The following is a 12,801-nucleotide window of genomic DNA, read 5'->3' on the forward strand; positions in this document are numbered from 1 at the left end:
CACACACACACACACACACACTTAAAAAGTAAAATTGGGCTGGACAGACATGAGCCAGGTGAGGAAACGCTATCACAGGGAGCCGTCTGCACCGGGAGCCGGTCACGGACTGCAGCCTCCAGGCTGGGCACACAGCAGGAGAGAGGCAAAGAAGCCCCCCAGCCAGGCTGAGAAGACCCACAGAGCCCCAGCAGCCACGGTCCACAGTGTGTGTCCAATCCCTCAGATCTAGATTACATTAAAAACTCCTGCTGCTTGTTTTTGGATCTGCCACAAATCTGTTTAGTATTAAAAGTAAACTAGATGGGCTTTAGCTCACTGGCCAGAGACAAATGCAAAGCAGAACCTTCCTGACCCCCCTTCCCCCTCCCCTCCACAAACATTGCATATTTATGTATTTCAGATACAACTCTGGGATCTCATGAGGTTATGAAATTGACAAAAGGTCTAATCAGCAGATCCAAAAGAGTATTTCACACATTATCCATGCCTGTGTGTAAAATTTGCCCCAAAATTGCAAATATCTTTTTTTATTAAAAATCTATAATAAACAATTATTTAACTACTTATTAACTAATCAGTCAAGAAATATGGCCGCCCATCCAGAGACTAGTTCTGTTGAAGGTTTCTTCCTTTTAAAAGGAGGATTTCCTCACCAGGTGCTGCTCAAAGGAGATCTGTTTGGACCCGTTTGCACTTTACACTTGTTCTCTGTTCTTTCATTTGATAATTTCTAAGGCACTTTGAATTTCACCTATCTTATAGCAGCACAGAGATCTGTGTTAGAGAAGTCTGGAAATGCACCATTATGCCAACTTTGTTAGTGCATTCCTGTCTCCGGTCTCTAAAAACAGGTAACATTTAATCTTATAAAGACATGAAGAAGTGGAAGATCCATGCAGTATATGCAACATATATACTATACAACCATTTTCCCCAAGATAAACTGAGCTGTAGAGGACTTTAAATTGATTACCAATTGCACCAACAGTGATAAATGTTTAAGTGTTCGGGTGTTTTGTGAAGTAATTAAAACAGATATATTACTACAATATTTGTAGAATAATTATCTTCAGGTTTTTATTTTGCATGCATCTGCCTCATTTACTAATTTAGAAACCTGGAAGAGTGGAACACTGTGTTTATACTTACATTTATAATGACTGAGAACTTGCCCATTCCACTTAGTACATTGTACCAAATGCCTGTAAGGTGAGAAGCAAAAAAGACAGAAGGATAAGTTGAAGGGAATAAACAGGAAAAACAGGAAAGTCTGTATTAAGTACAGTAATAAAACTGTATAGGGACTGAGACAGTCAGTTAAACTTTACCTATAAAGTATTTAAAGGATATATTTATAACTGAGTGTGATGCAAATGTTAGCTAATTTTTAAGTGATCTGCATATAGACCAGAGCTTAGCTACACATAGACAAATAATCCATCTGATGATTATGAATTTACTTATTTTAATAATCCAAAGTGAATTATTTCGCTGGCAAACCATCATTCTGGTGATATCAGTTACCTAGAAAAATGTTATTGAATCGGTTGCCTTACAGTGTGGCTTTTGGGCTTATTAAACCTCTTTAAAAGTATCTGGGTACAGTGAAAAATGCTTGGAAATCAAGCTGAGAGGTTTCAGTCTGTGTATTAGTGAGATTAGCCAAACTGCCTGAAGCCACTGCTAACTCAAAGAATCAAATCAGACTGGTTTAAGATGAGTTGTAGCATCTTGTTGATGCTTAGAATGGCGATTCATAAACTGAGTGTCAGATTAGCTTACCAATGTCTTTAGCTCGTGCAGCGACTGGCCTACGCAGCTCTGTAACAAACTTCTTGGCATCCAATCTGATCTCAATGATATTGTTCAGCAGGGCAAAGAGAGGAGCCAGCGGGAAAGAAGCCACGAACAGAGAGACGAAACCAAACTGGATGACTGCAGAAAGAGAAACAGTTATTACATCTATCGGATGTATAATATAGGACATTAAAAAGTTTTTTGGTAATTTGTCTACATGTATTCAGATAAATAAGTTCTATATTTAAACCAATATTTACAATTACCAATTAAAAAAAAAACACTGCTTACATGTTAATTGTTGATATATCCCATACTTCCTACTGTAATTTTGCTGATGATATTAATGGCCATTCTACATGTAGATGATGTGATGATCTAAGTATAAAGATGAACAATACATCTGCTCCCAAAGCCTCATGCAAAACAAAAACGGGACTCATGAAAGTTTCATTTCATGAATTTACATTACTTAATTTATGATGTCTCAAGGGCACAAAGAACATTGAACCATTGAAAAGTAAAACAAATCAGATGTTTACAACGTTCAAGTTTATGTCACATGCTAACATAAGCCCCAGTGTTTGGCACATTTTGCTTTGGAGAGAAAAGTTGTTTAACTGAAAATCTCTGGATCTGCCTCAAAACTGTTTTCAAGTTAACCCTTGTGAAGCTGCAGTTATGTCGACAGGTTTTTGGACGATGATGCTTGTTTTTGGCAGTTTTGTCCCTGTACACCACCACAGAGTTTTAAATCAAATGATCAGGATGTAATTCAAGTGCAGACTTTCAGCTTTAATTCAAAGGGTTCAACAAAAGCATTAGACTAACTGTTTACGTCAGCTTTTATGCAAAGTCTCCCATTTTCATAGGCTTAAAAGAAATCACACAATTGACAGACAAGCAGTTTTTATCTTTCAATCAAGTTTCCACAATCTGGTAGCTTCATAAAAAGAATGAATGCACTGGGGCAGCTCAGCAAGCCACAGAAGATGACTGCAGTGCAAAATGACAGAATTATTTCCTTGATTAGGAAAAAACACTTCACAACATCAACAAACCAACATTTTCAAAGAAGTGACAATGGCAAAGTCTACAATTGCCAGTATGAATGAAAATACAGAACAATGTGACCAGTGGTTTGCGCCACTGATGATGTTAAGAGAAGAGCACAAAGAAGCAGAGAATCGGCTCTGAAGTGCATAACATCATCTGTCAAACATGGAGGAGGCAGTGTTATGGGATGGGCACGTATGGCAACCACTGGAACCACATCAATAGTGTTAAATAATGATGTGACTGCTGATAGAAGTAACAGGATAAATTATGAAGAGCACAGAGTTGCACTCTCTGCTTAGATTCACAAAAATGCTGCAAAACGGATCAGATAGTGCTTCCCAGTGCACATGGATAATGATCCAAAGCATACTGCAAAAGAAACCCAGGAGTTTGTCAAGGCAAAGACACGGGATATTCTTCAATGGTCAAGTCAGTCACCTGATCTCAACCCAAGACAGCAATCTTCGGTGACTGAAGGTAAAACTGAAGGCGGAGAGACCCACAAACAAGCAGCAACTGAAAGCAGCTGCAGTAAAGGCCTGAAAGAGCATCTCAAATTTAAACTATTACATTTGGTGATGCTGATGGCTTCAGGCGGTAACTACCTTCAAAAAATTTGCATCTAAGTATTCAATCACATATTGATTGTTTAAAATCCACTATAGGCAAGCTACCAAAGAAGCGCCACTGCTCAAATACTTTGGGTTCCAATTGTATTTCTGCTCTTCCACATCTCACGCAATATGAGAAGGAAATCAAACCCACAACACAGGAAGCACATTTTTTCAGTAGCCACTAATACACCCTCGGATTGACATTTGTGAACAGTCATTTGTCTGGTCAAGAGTCACACTGTCTGTCTGGGCTTTTTGGTGGTTCAGAAGATGCCTTTTATGGTTAAACCCTCTGCTGCAGCAGCCAAGCTGAGACATTTTTATGATTAAGCAGTGTTTAATGGGGGTGTGCATCTACACTGTGTGCTGTGTGACTGAGATATTTAATCAGGTGGATTTAATCTGAATTTGTCAAACATCATAATCAATATATCCGTGTAGGTTTTGTATAACCATAGATGTTAGTTAAAAACAATAGGTTTAGATGGATGAATACATTCTTTTTAACCACACAGAGTGGAAGCAGTAATCTAGAAAGTAGTATAAAGTCTGGATTTTTGGCTGAGGACCATAAAGGCAGTTAGGCAGTTTATTTGGACACTGGGTAGAACTGGACTAGTATTTGTTAGAGCAAATGTGCTGTGACATCAACTGAAATCTTGCTGTGATACAAATTTTTCTCCACTTAGTATTGTAAAAGCTTTCATATGATATTAGCATCAATAACCTCAAGGTGGGCTTACAGTCTGATTGGTTTGACAAAGCAAAATGGGGCTGGGTTTGGAGAAATAAATTGTCTAACAAGTCGTCTCATGATCAGTTCACCCGCTTGTGAAGAATGCTGAAAGGAAACCTGAGAAACACAAGGCAGTATTCCTGACTGCGGCCAGTGCAGGACTTCTGTCAGAGCATTGGAACTTTAGCAGTGTGGGAACGGGGATTTCCAGCGAGCGGAAGACTGACGGCTTCACCTCAAGACACTACACTGAGACAATGAGTGGAAAGGAAGAAAATACGGCCGAGGCACAGCGAGCGCTAAAGGGCAAGCTTAGAATAACCCAACATCTACCTGAGCCGAGGTTAACGAGTTCGACCCAGTCACACAAAGAAAGACGCGCATACATTAAATTAAAAAATGAGTTAACACAAATCCAGACTATCCATTCACACACACTCGCTACAGTGCGTGTGTCAGACATTTCTGACATTCCTCTGTGTGCCCTACAGCTACAGCCCAGTCTTCTTGTTCCGCCCGTCCTCACTCTATTCATGTCACATGAAATAACTAAAACACAGCAGAAACATAAAAATCACCAGGTTTTCATCCAGTTTGACCTGGATTACTTTACAGCAGTATAAAACTACCATCATTTTGATGTTCTTAATAGAAACCAAGTGTAAGGTTCCCACAAACACCAAATTCTGCCAAGAAAACTTCACTTTAAAAACACTGTTACACAAGTTCTATATGGCACTGATATCCAAGGAAAACACGGCCCATTTTATGGGTTCACGAAGATCAACACCAATTTTTTTTTACAGGTCAAGCTTGTTGATGCATGTTTGTGAAACTGCTGCAGCGCTTAGACTTCTATCAGCAGTGGGGAAATGATCAGACACCTCAAGCCGTGCAGCATGGAGGCCAGCGCTGCATGTCTCCTTCAAACAGTGCACGTCTTTCATTTGTTTGTTGATTGTATCTCAGTTTCTTGTTTTCTTTTATTCTCTGTACAAAATTAGGGTTCAAATGTATGTTCATTTATCTATTCAGTAAAACCTTTTGAAAGAGGCAGTTTCACAAGCTCACTCTGAATTAGATTGACTCAAAAAAATGTAATCAACCAATCAAAGAAAAATGTTGGGGCTTAAATGAAATTTAGTCAAAATATCACTAGCTTCATTGTTTGCAAAACAGGCATGATGCATGGAATTTACTCTCCCCTGTCATAGGTTATCCTCACTGTATTGGCTGTTGTGTTTTAGCTGTGCCTTTTGATGAGAGATACAAAATGCTTTGTTTTGTTTCTAATGAGCTTCAAAATTTTTTTAAATCTGCTTCTTAAGTTTGAAGTAAGTAACAGTTTCTGGGTCCAAATGCTCCTCTATCCATCCATCCATCTTCTTCCTCTCATCCAACTCGCCCTATAGCAGGCTGGGTATTGAAGATATGCGTAGCTTATTTGAGAGTTTAGAAATGTGTTAGGTAGGATGTAGAATTATTGTAGAGACACTGACACTGCCCTGGATGCAATAAAGGCCTGAGTGTGTCATGAATTTAGGAGTAGATTTCTAGGAGGCCCACCCACTTTGAACTGTGAAAGTAAGACAAAGAGAAGTTAATGTTGAGTGGAAATTGCCCAGGGGAGACCTGGGTGGGGGTCTCAGTGTTTGTAATATGTTAACTCTGTTTTCTCTGTTGTGTAGAGGAATTTGGTGTAGCTCAGGTGAGGAGATTACTTTTATGACCGGCAGGAAGTCACAAACAGAGACACACACACAGTGCTTTGACTGTTATGATGCACCCACACCTACATGCACACTCACTCACGTGCACTCACATAGACATACGAGTACGCGCACACACACAGGCACTCACGCGCTCGTGCATACACACACAGACAGAGTTTGCAGTACACCATGGGGGTATTATGATAGGGTCGCTTCTATAAAGCTGACTGTAACAAACAAAGGAGTGGAAGATCTGCAGAGGGACACCGGCCTTGCACGTCTTCCCTTCTAGAAGATGCATGCTTAAATGAAGATGAATAAAGATGAATAAAGGTTTTGTGAAAATGACTACTGAGTTCCGGTGCAGTCTCTGGATGCCCGAGGAATAAAAAGAACCGGGGTGAAACTGATTTCGTAACAGTATGCTAGACAAATTGTCAGCCTGTTGCAGGGCTAACACAGAGAGACACACAACCATTCACACTCACATTCACGCCTATGAACAATTTAGAATCACCAGTTAACCTATCCCTAATAACCGCATGTCTTTGGGCTGCAGGAGGAAGCCGGAGTACCCGAAAAGAAGCCACGCTGACACGGATTGAACAAGAAAACCCCACACAGAAAGGCCCTAATCACAGCGCCACCAGGTACCAAAAATCTGTCAGTACCACAGAGTGAAAAACATGGTCAAAAAGATTTAAAATCCAATAAAACAAGAAGTCTGTTCTCTCAGGGTTCACAGTAAAGCATAGCATTCAGCCGTATTGTGAAAAACAACATTTACAAGGTTTCACTGAGTTCAAAGCTGCCAGTCAGCAACCTCACTGATATCTAACATGTCACCCAGTGCGAGCTGGAGGCCATCACCTGATGAAGCCAGCAGAACTACATCATCTGCAAAAAGACAGGGATGAGATTCTGAGATCATCTAAGTGGAAGCCTTTTGCCACTTGGCTACGCCTAAAAATTATGAACAGAATCGGTGACAAAGGGCAGCTCTGGCAGAGCCCATCACCCACCGGAAACGAGTCCGACTTATTGCCAGCGGACTAAACTCCTGCAACAGCTGTATCACGCTTCCCGAAGCACCTCCCACAGGACACCCCAGGGACAAGGTCGAATGCCATGTCCAAGTCCAGAAAACACATAAACTTGTTGGCCAAACTCTCATGCGCCCTCAAGTATCCTCGATACTGTATCTGAGGAGTATGGCATCTTACCTGTCTAAGATGCCATACAAAGAACTGAGAAGTTGTTGCTTATCCAAGGTGATTTTAAACACTCAACACTGATGGCAAGCCTATACATTTAAAATGGCGTAAATAGCATGGAGTGGTGTCAGGCAATGATAAGTTGGGCAGCTCCAGCTTACAGTGGTTTATTGGAATCCTTGCCATCCATCCATCCATCCATCCATCCATCCATCCATCTTCATCCGCTTTATCCGGGGCCAGGTCGCGGGGGCAGCAGCCTAAGCAAAGAGGTCCAGACCTCCCTCTCCCCAGCCACCTCCTCCAGCTTATCCGGGGGAACACCAAGGCGTTCCCAGGCCAGCCGAGAGATATAATCTCTCCAGCGTGTCCTGGGTCTGCCCCGGGGCCTCCTCCCGGTGGGACATGCCTGGAACACCTCACCCAGGAGGCGCCCAGGGGGCATCCTTGTCAGATGCCCGAACCACCTCAGCTGACTCCTTTCGATGTGGAGCAGCAGCTGCTCTACTCTGAGCCCCTCCCGGATGGCCGAACTTCTCACCCTATCTCTAAGGGAGAGGCCAGCCACCCTTCGGAGGAAGCTCATTTCCTCCGCTTGTATCCGCGATCTCGTTCTTTCGGTCACTACCCACAGCTCGTGGCCATAGGTGAGGGTAGGGACGTAGATCGACCGGTAAATTGAGAGCTTCGCTTTTACACTCAGCTCCCTCTTCACCACGACGGACCGGTGCAGCGTCCGCATTACTGCAGCTGCAGCCCCAATCCGTCTGTCGATCTCCGGCTCCCTTCTCCCATCACTCGCGAACAAGACCCCGAGATACTTGAACTCCTCCACTTGGGGCAGGAACTCATCCCCGACCCGGAGTGGGCACTCCACCCTTTTCCGGCTGAGAACCATGGCCTCAGATTTGGAGGTGCTGATCCTCATTCCCGCTGCTTCACACTCGGCTGCGAACCGTTCCAGTGCGAGCTGGAGGCCTTCACCCGATGAAGCCAACAGAACCACATCATCTGCAAAAATCAGAGATGAGATTCTGAGGCCACCAAAGCGAAAGCCCTCCGTCACTTGGCTGCGCCTAGAAATCCTGTCCATAAAAATTATGAACAGAACCGGAGACAAAGGGCAGCCCTGGCGGAGCCCATCACCCACCAGGAACAAGTCCAGGAATTCCCACCAGGAGTTCCTGGTGGGTGGGAATCCTTGCCATTATTATAAATAAATATTCTAAATACTATTGTTCTTATTTTAAAAACTAATGCCTCCTGTTTTTAATATTTTCTGTCTTTCGTCTCTGCTTGCCTTCCTGTAAATGTCCCTGCATTCCACTGTAGTATACAGAGTTCATCAACTCACAGCACTGCACAGTTTTGCAGTGACATCTGTTGGAAAGCAGCATAATGTAAACGTCTTATGTGTCTTATATAAGTTTTCAGGCTACAGACTGTGAGGCCATTTTTCTCTGTGTGTATGCATACTCACTCATCTCCATGTATTCTGGAGTGAGGCCTTCAAAGGGAGCCAGGGCATAGTCCAGGTTCCACTGCTGAGGTGGCTTCTCTTCCTCCCTCGCCTTTGGTGTCGTTTCTTTTTCCTTTAATGTACGGACCAATTTCTTCAATTTCCTGTTAAAATGAAGGAAGATGAAAGTGCAAAGACAATAAAAGACTTTACCTTTACTGCAACTGTACTATGTGTAAGGCTCCAACTGACTGCTGGGTTATAGCTGTGATTAATCCCTACTGCAAAAATCCATTCTAAAGTTGTCAGAGGCAGGGCATGAATACCTTCCACTCACAATTCCTGCTTTCTTGTTTACTTTAAGTAAAAGATATCAAAGCTGGAAACTAAAATAGGTGGCACCGATGCAGTTGAATGAGTGCAATGACTCCAACAAAACGATCGCATTTGGAGTTTCTAGCACAGCACAGAGTCGTTAAAACTCTCTAGACCTTAGCTGGAACAATAAAAGATTTGCAGACTGCTTGTGAAACATAATAGCAAAATAAGTATTTACAGAGGTGCTGAAATGCTGATGTTTGTTGAAAACCCAGTGAACTGACAGCCAGGGGCTGAATGTTTTAGGGTTTTTATGTAAGCGAAAAAGGGAACAGCCAACAGAGAACTGAAGAGACAGTGAAGGAAAGTGAGAGCATGGGTGTTTCTCTAAGAATGCACTCTTACATGAGTAATACAACCATAAATATGCATGTGTGTTTGCAGTTTGGTGAAGGGATATACAATACAACCTAAATATTTTTTATGTTTTGTTTGCATAAACACACATGGAGCAACAGGGCACATGTGATGAGTTACACACCTGCACACAACAATTCTACCAGGTGTGAAACTTTTAAGGAGATGAATGTGTAACAGTGGAAAGGATGGCATGCAGATATGATTGCATGTGCTGCGACTTGCAGGTCCATCAAGATGACTAACAGAGCTTTTGATGAAGCTCACCTAATGAGTGAGTAAAGCAACAATAAAAGTGTAGCCTGAAGCTAGAAAGGGTGTCTGGTTGACATCTGTTATAAACGTAGATGACCTTTGAGCTTTCAGATTTGCATGTTAATGCTAAGCTATTGCACAAAACCACTGTCCAGACATGGAAGGAATGTTACTAGAACAAGAAAGGGCAGAGCAGATGCTGCAAGAAATTGTCAGCAAGTGTGTGTGTGTGTGTGTGTGTGTGTGTGTGTGTGTGTGTGTGTGTGTGTGTGTGTGTGTGTGTACACACGTTTAGACATCTTTGTGGGAATAGAAAATTGGCATGCTACTATACTTGTGGGGACCAACAGTCACAAAACACTCGTCCCCATGTGTTTGAAGGCATTGTTGAGGCTCAAAATGTGGTGTTGGTGTCAGGTTTATAATTGGGTTACGGTTAAGTATAAAGAGCATGGTTTTTCTGTAGCCATTAATTATAGGTTCAGTGCACTGGCATAGGTTTAGGGTAAGGTATTCATTTTTGATTTTCAGGGTTAGAGTAAGCGGCTGGGGAAAGCATTATGTCAATGTCCAAATGATATCAAACACTAGCAATCAAACACATACAAGAGACAATCTTATTGCCTGACTGCTTCTTTTCATTTTTATCTTCATACAAATCGATGGACTTACGGGATGCCAATCTCAAAGATGTTGTTCTGGATTAGTTGCTTCCCCAACATGATGATGCTGAGCTGAATACACAACTCAATGAGGCACCCTCCTGGAGCACACTGGGGGATACATATCATTTTTTTTTTTTTTTTTTTTTACACATTACACTGTAACTTTTGAATCCAATTTCGCTAATCCAAATGAAAAACAAACTTATGTTTAAAGGTAAAAATCACACACCTCCTCCATCCGAAAATCATTAAACACATACACATAATTTCCCGGGCGTCCAGCAAACCTGCAAAAACGTACAAAAAAAAAAACATTAGGTCCCAGTAGTGACACTAAAAAGAAGTGGGTGTCATTTTATAGGTGACATTTCAGATGTGGTGTTCATGGTACAATGGTGAACACAAACACAGAGGGCTTACCGTCCCTTGAAGAAAGCCACGTAAAAGATGGGAGCATATGCGTTCATAAACTTGAGTAAGAAGGCTTTCAGGATGAGCCGTTCTTCAAAGTTGGTTTCTGTTTTAGGAATCTCTGAAAAATAGTTGATGTGAAACAGTGAGAAAGAGTTAGCACGGTATTTCATGAGTGCTACAGAAAAAGAGGCATGCTAATAGAAATGAAATGGGGCCTATGTAAAAGAAACATCAAGCAAACACATGCACAGCTCTATTAGGCTTGTATTTCTAAGGTGTCCACATTATTTTTTCTACAGTGTGACTCTAGACTGTTATGACTGCACAAGAATGGCGTCTGTTCAGCAGAAAGTGACAACTCTGCAAGTGAAGAGAGTTTAACATGATCACTGTGCTGGAAGTAGGTTAAAATACTGGAACTTTTCACATTGCACATCATCTCTCTCACACACACTCACGAGCGCACACACACACACACACACTCTCTCTCTCGTCCCTCACATTTCTCCATCTAATTTTTTTCTATTTCAGAGGTTTTGAATATGAATATAAATGTAGGAAAACCCTCCTGGGATGACTGATGGGATGGCTGGAGCATGAAAACATCAAAGTTTTATCAAGCTGTCCACCATGAGGCAGAAGGACTCTTTCTCAGATACAGAAGATGAAGATGATTACATGTTTTATCAAGAGACCTAGGCATTATTTTACTCCTAGCATTTGTAAATGTGTCATTCTGGATATTTGAAACAACTCCCTGATTTCCAGAAATCAGGGTTAGATTAGATTCAAGGAGTAAATTACTAGCAGGATATAATTACCTTAGCTTAGAAACAAAACCAGGGCAATCTACTGGCCTAGCCTTAACGTAGGAAATATCAGTCTGTTGCAACTGTCATGCCAGTACATGTTCCCAAATAGACTGTAGTTAACAGGATGTATGAAGAGCTTGTATAGTATAATTATATATATATATATATATATATATATATATTTTTTTTTTTTTTATTTATTTATTTATTTTTTTAAACTATAAAAAAAACCCATACTTATAGCAATTCAAAAAATACATTTCTAAAGTTAATCAGACTTTGATGACTTTGAGACTTGATATCATGCATGGTGACCAGCATGGTGACTGTTAAGCTAAGCTAACATCTTGTGCAGTTACAGCTTCATTATTAAAGATATTCAAATGTTAATGATCTTTTTACTTAACTCTTGGCAGGAAAGAAAACCAATCAAGGTTTTTAGCAGTGTTCACCAGTGGATCCAGTTTTCCCCCCATTCTCTCTGGTACTTGAAACCAAAGTTACTTTACTAGAATAGAGTAAAAGGACATCTGTGTGTGTGTCTGTACCTAGCTCAGTTAACCACACTGCCACAGCACCGTAGATTTCATCCAGAATCAAGATAACCACGAGGTTGATGATGACCGCAGTGGCAGTGACTGTCACCCGAACATTGTGCCTGATCTCCGGGTCAGGGCTCATCGCCATGATCGCAGAGATTGTGATGCGGTAAATGATGACGCCGAAAACTGCAGAAAATGTCAGCGCAAACTGGGAGCAAAAACACAAGCAAAGGAAGGGTAGTTATTACTCAAATCGTTATAGAGCAATGGCTAGACTTATTATGCTCTCACACTTCAATTCTGAGAAAATGACACGGCTAGGCTAGATCAGATGTAACCAAACCTTATTTTAAAATCATACATATCTCAGAGAGGGGGATAGTAATGTTGAGAAACTCGTGCTTAAAGTGGTAACTTTCGGGATGAATAAAGTATTCTGATTCTGATTCTGATTCTGATTTAGAAGGAAAAAATGTGCGCTTTGGTAAGTTTGAGCTAAAAGTATTTCTTTACTGCTAAATCCAACTGGAAAGAAAGATCTAATTGTATTCTGTTATCCGCTGTTGCTTGATGAGGTCAATCCAACCTTATAAAGTCAAATGGATCTTAAGAAAAAAAAAAGGAAAAAGGAATCCCTTTTATTCCCAGCTCTGCACATACATTTTTCTCATCCTACACTGGCCCTAAAACACATTTTTAAATACTCACCATGAAGAGGATAGAGGACACGTTTATCAAGTATCCGGGAAGGCGATCTTTCCAGGTCAGCTTCTCTATAGGAGAC

At 41.3% G+C, this 12,801-nt stretch overlaps 1 protein-coding gene across 10 annotated transcripts in view; it reads right to left on the reverse strand.

Annotated features, from left to right (window-relative positions):
• Positions 1-12,801, reverse strand: part of ano2b (anoctamin 2b) — a 75,921-nt gene that overhangs the window by 15,081 nt on the left and 48,039 nt on the right. For all 10 annotated transcript variants that reach the window (XM_082510925.1, XM_082510923.1, XM_082510924.1 and 7 more), the window contains 8 exons: positions 12,726-12,800; positions 12,024-12,225; positions 10,670-10,781; positions 10,479-10,536; positions 10,257-10,357; positions 8,616-8,758; positions 1,786-1,938; positions 1,153-1,205 (listed from right to left, as the gene is read on the reverse strand). In XM_082510925.1, the coding sequence (XP_082367051.1) occupies positions 1,153-1,205; positions 1,786-1,938; positions 8,616-8,758; positions 10,257-10,357; positions 10,479-10,536; positions 10,670-10,781; positions 12,024-12,225; positions 12,726-12,800 (897 nt within the window). The remainder of the gene's footprint in view (positions 1-1,152; positions 1,206-1,785; positions 1,939-8,615; positions 8,759-10,256; positions 10,358-10,478; positions 10,537-10,669; positions 10,782-12,023; positions 12,226-12,725; position 12,801) is intronic.

Source organism: Aulonocara stuartgranti, assembly GCF_965226115.1.
Source record: "Aulonocara stuartgranti genome assembly, chromosome: 17".
NCBI classification, from domain to species: Eukaryota; Metazoa; Chordata; class Actinopteri; order Cichliformes; family Cichlidae; genus Aulonocara; species Aulonocara stuartgranti.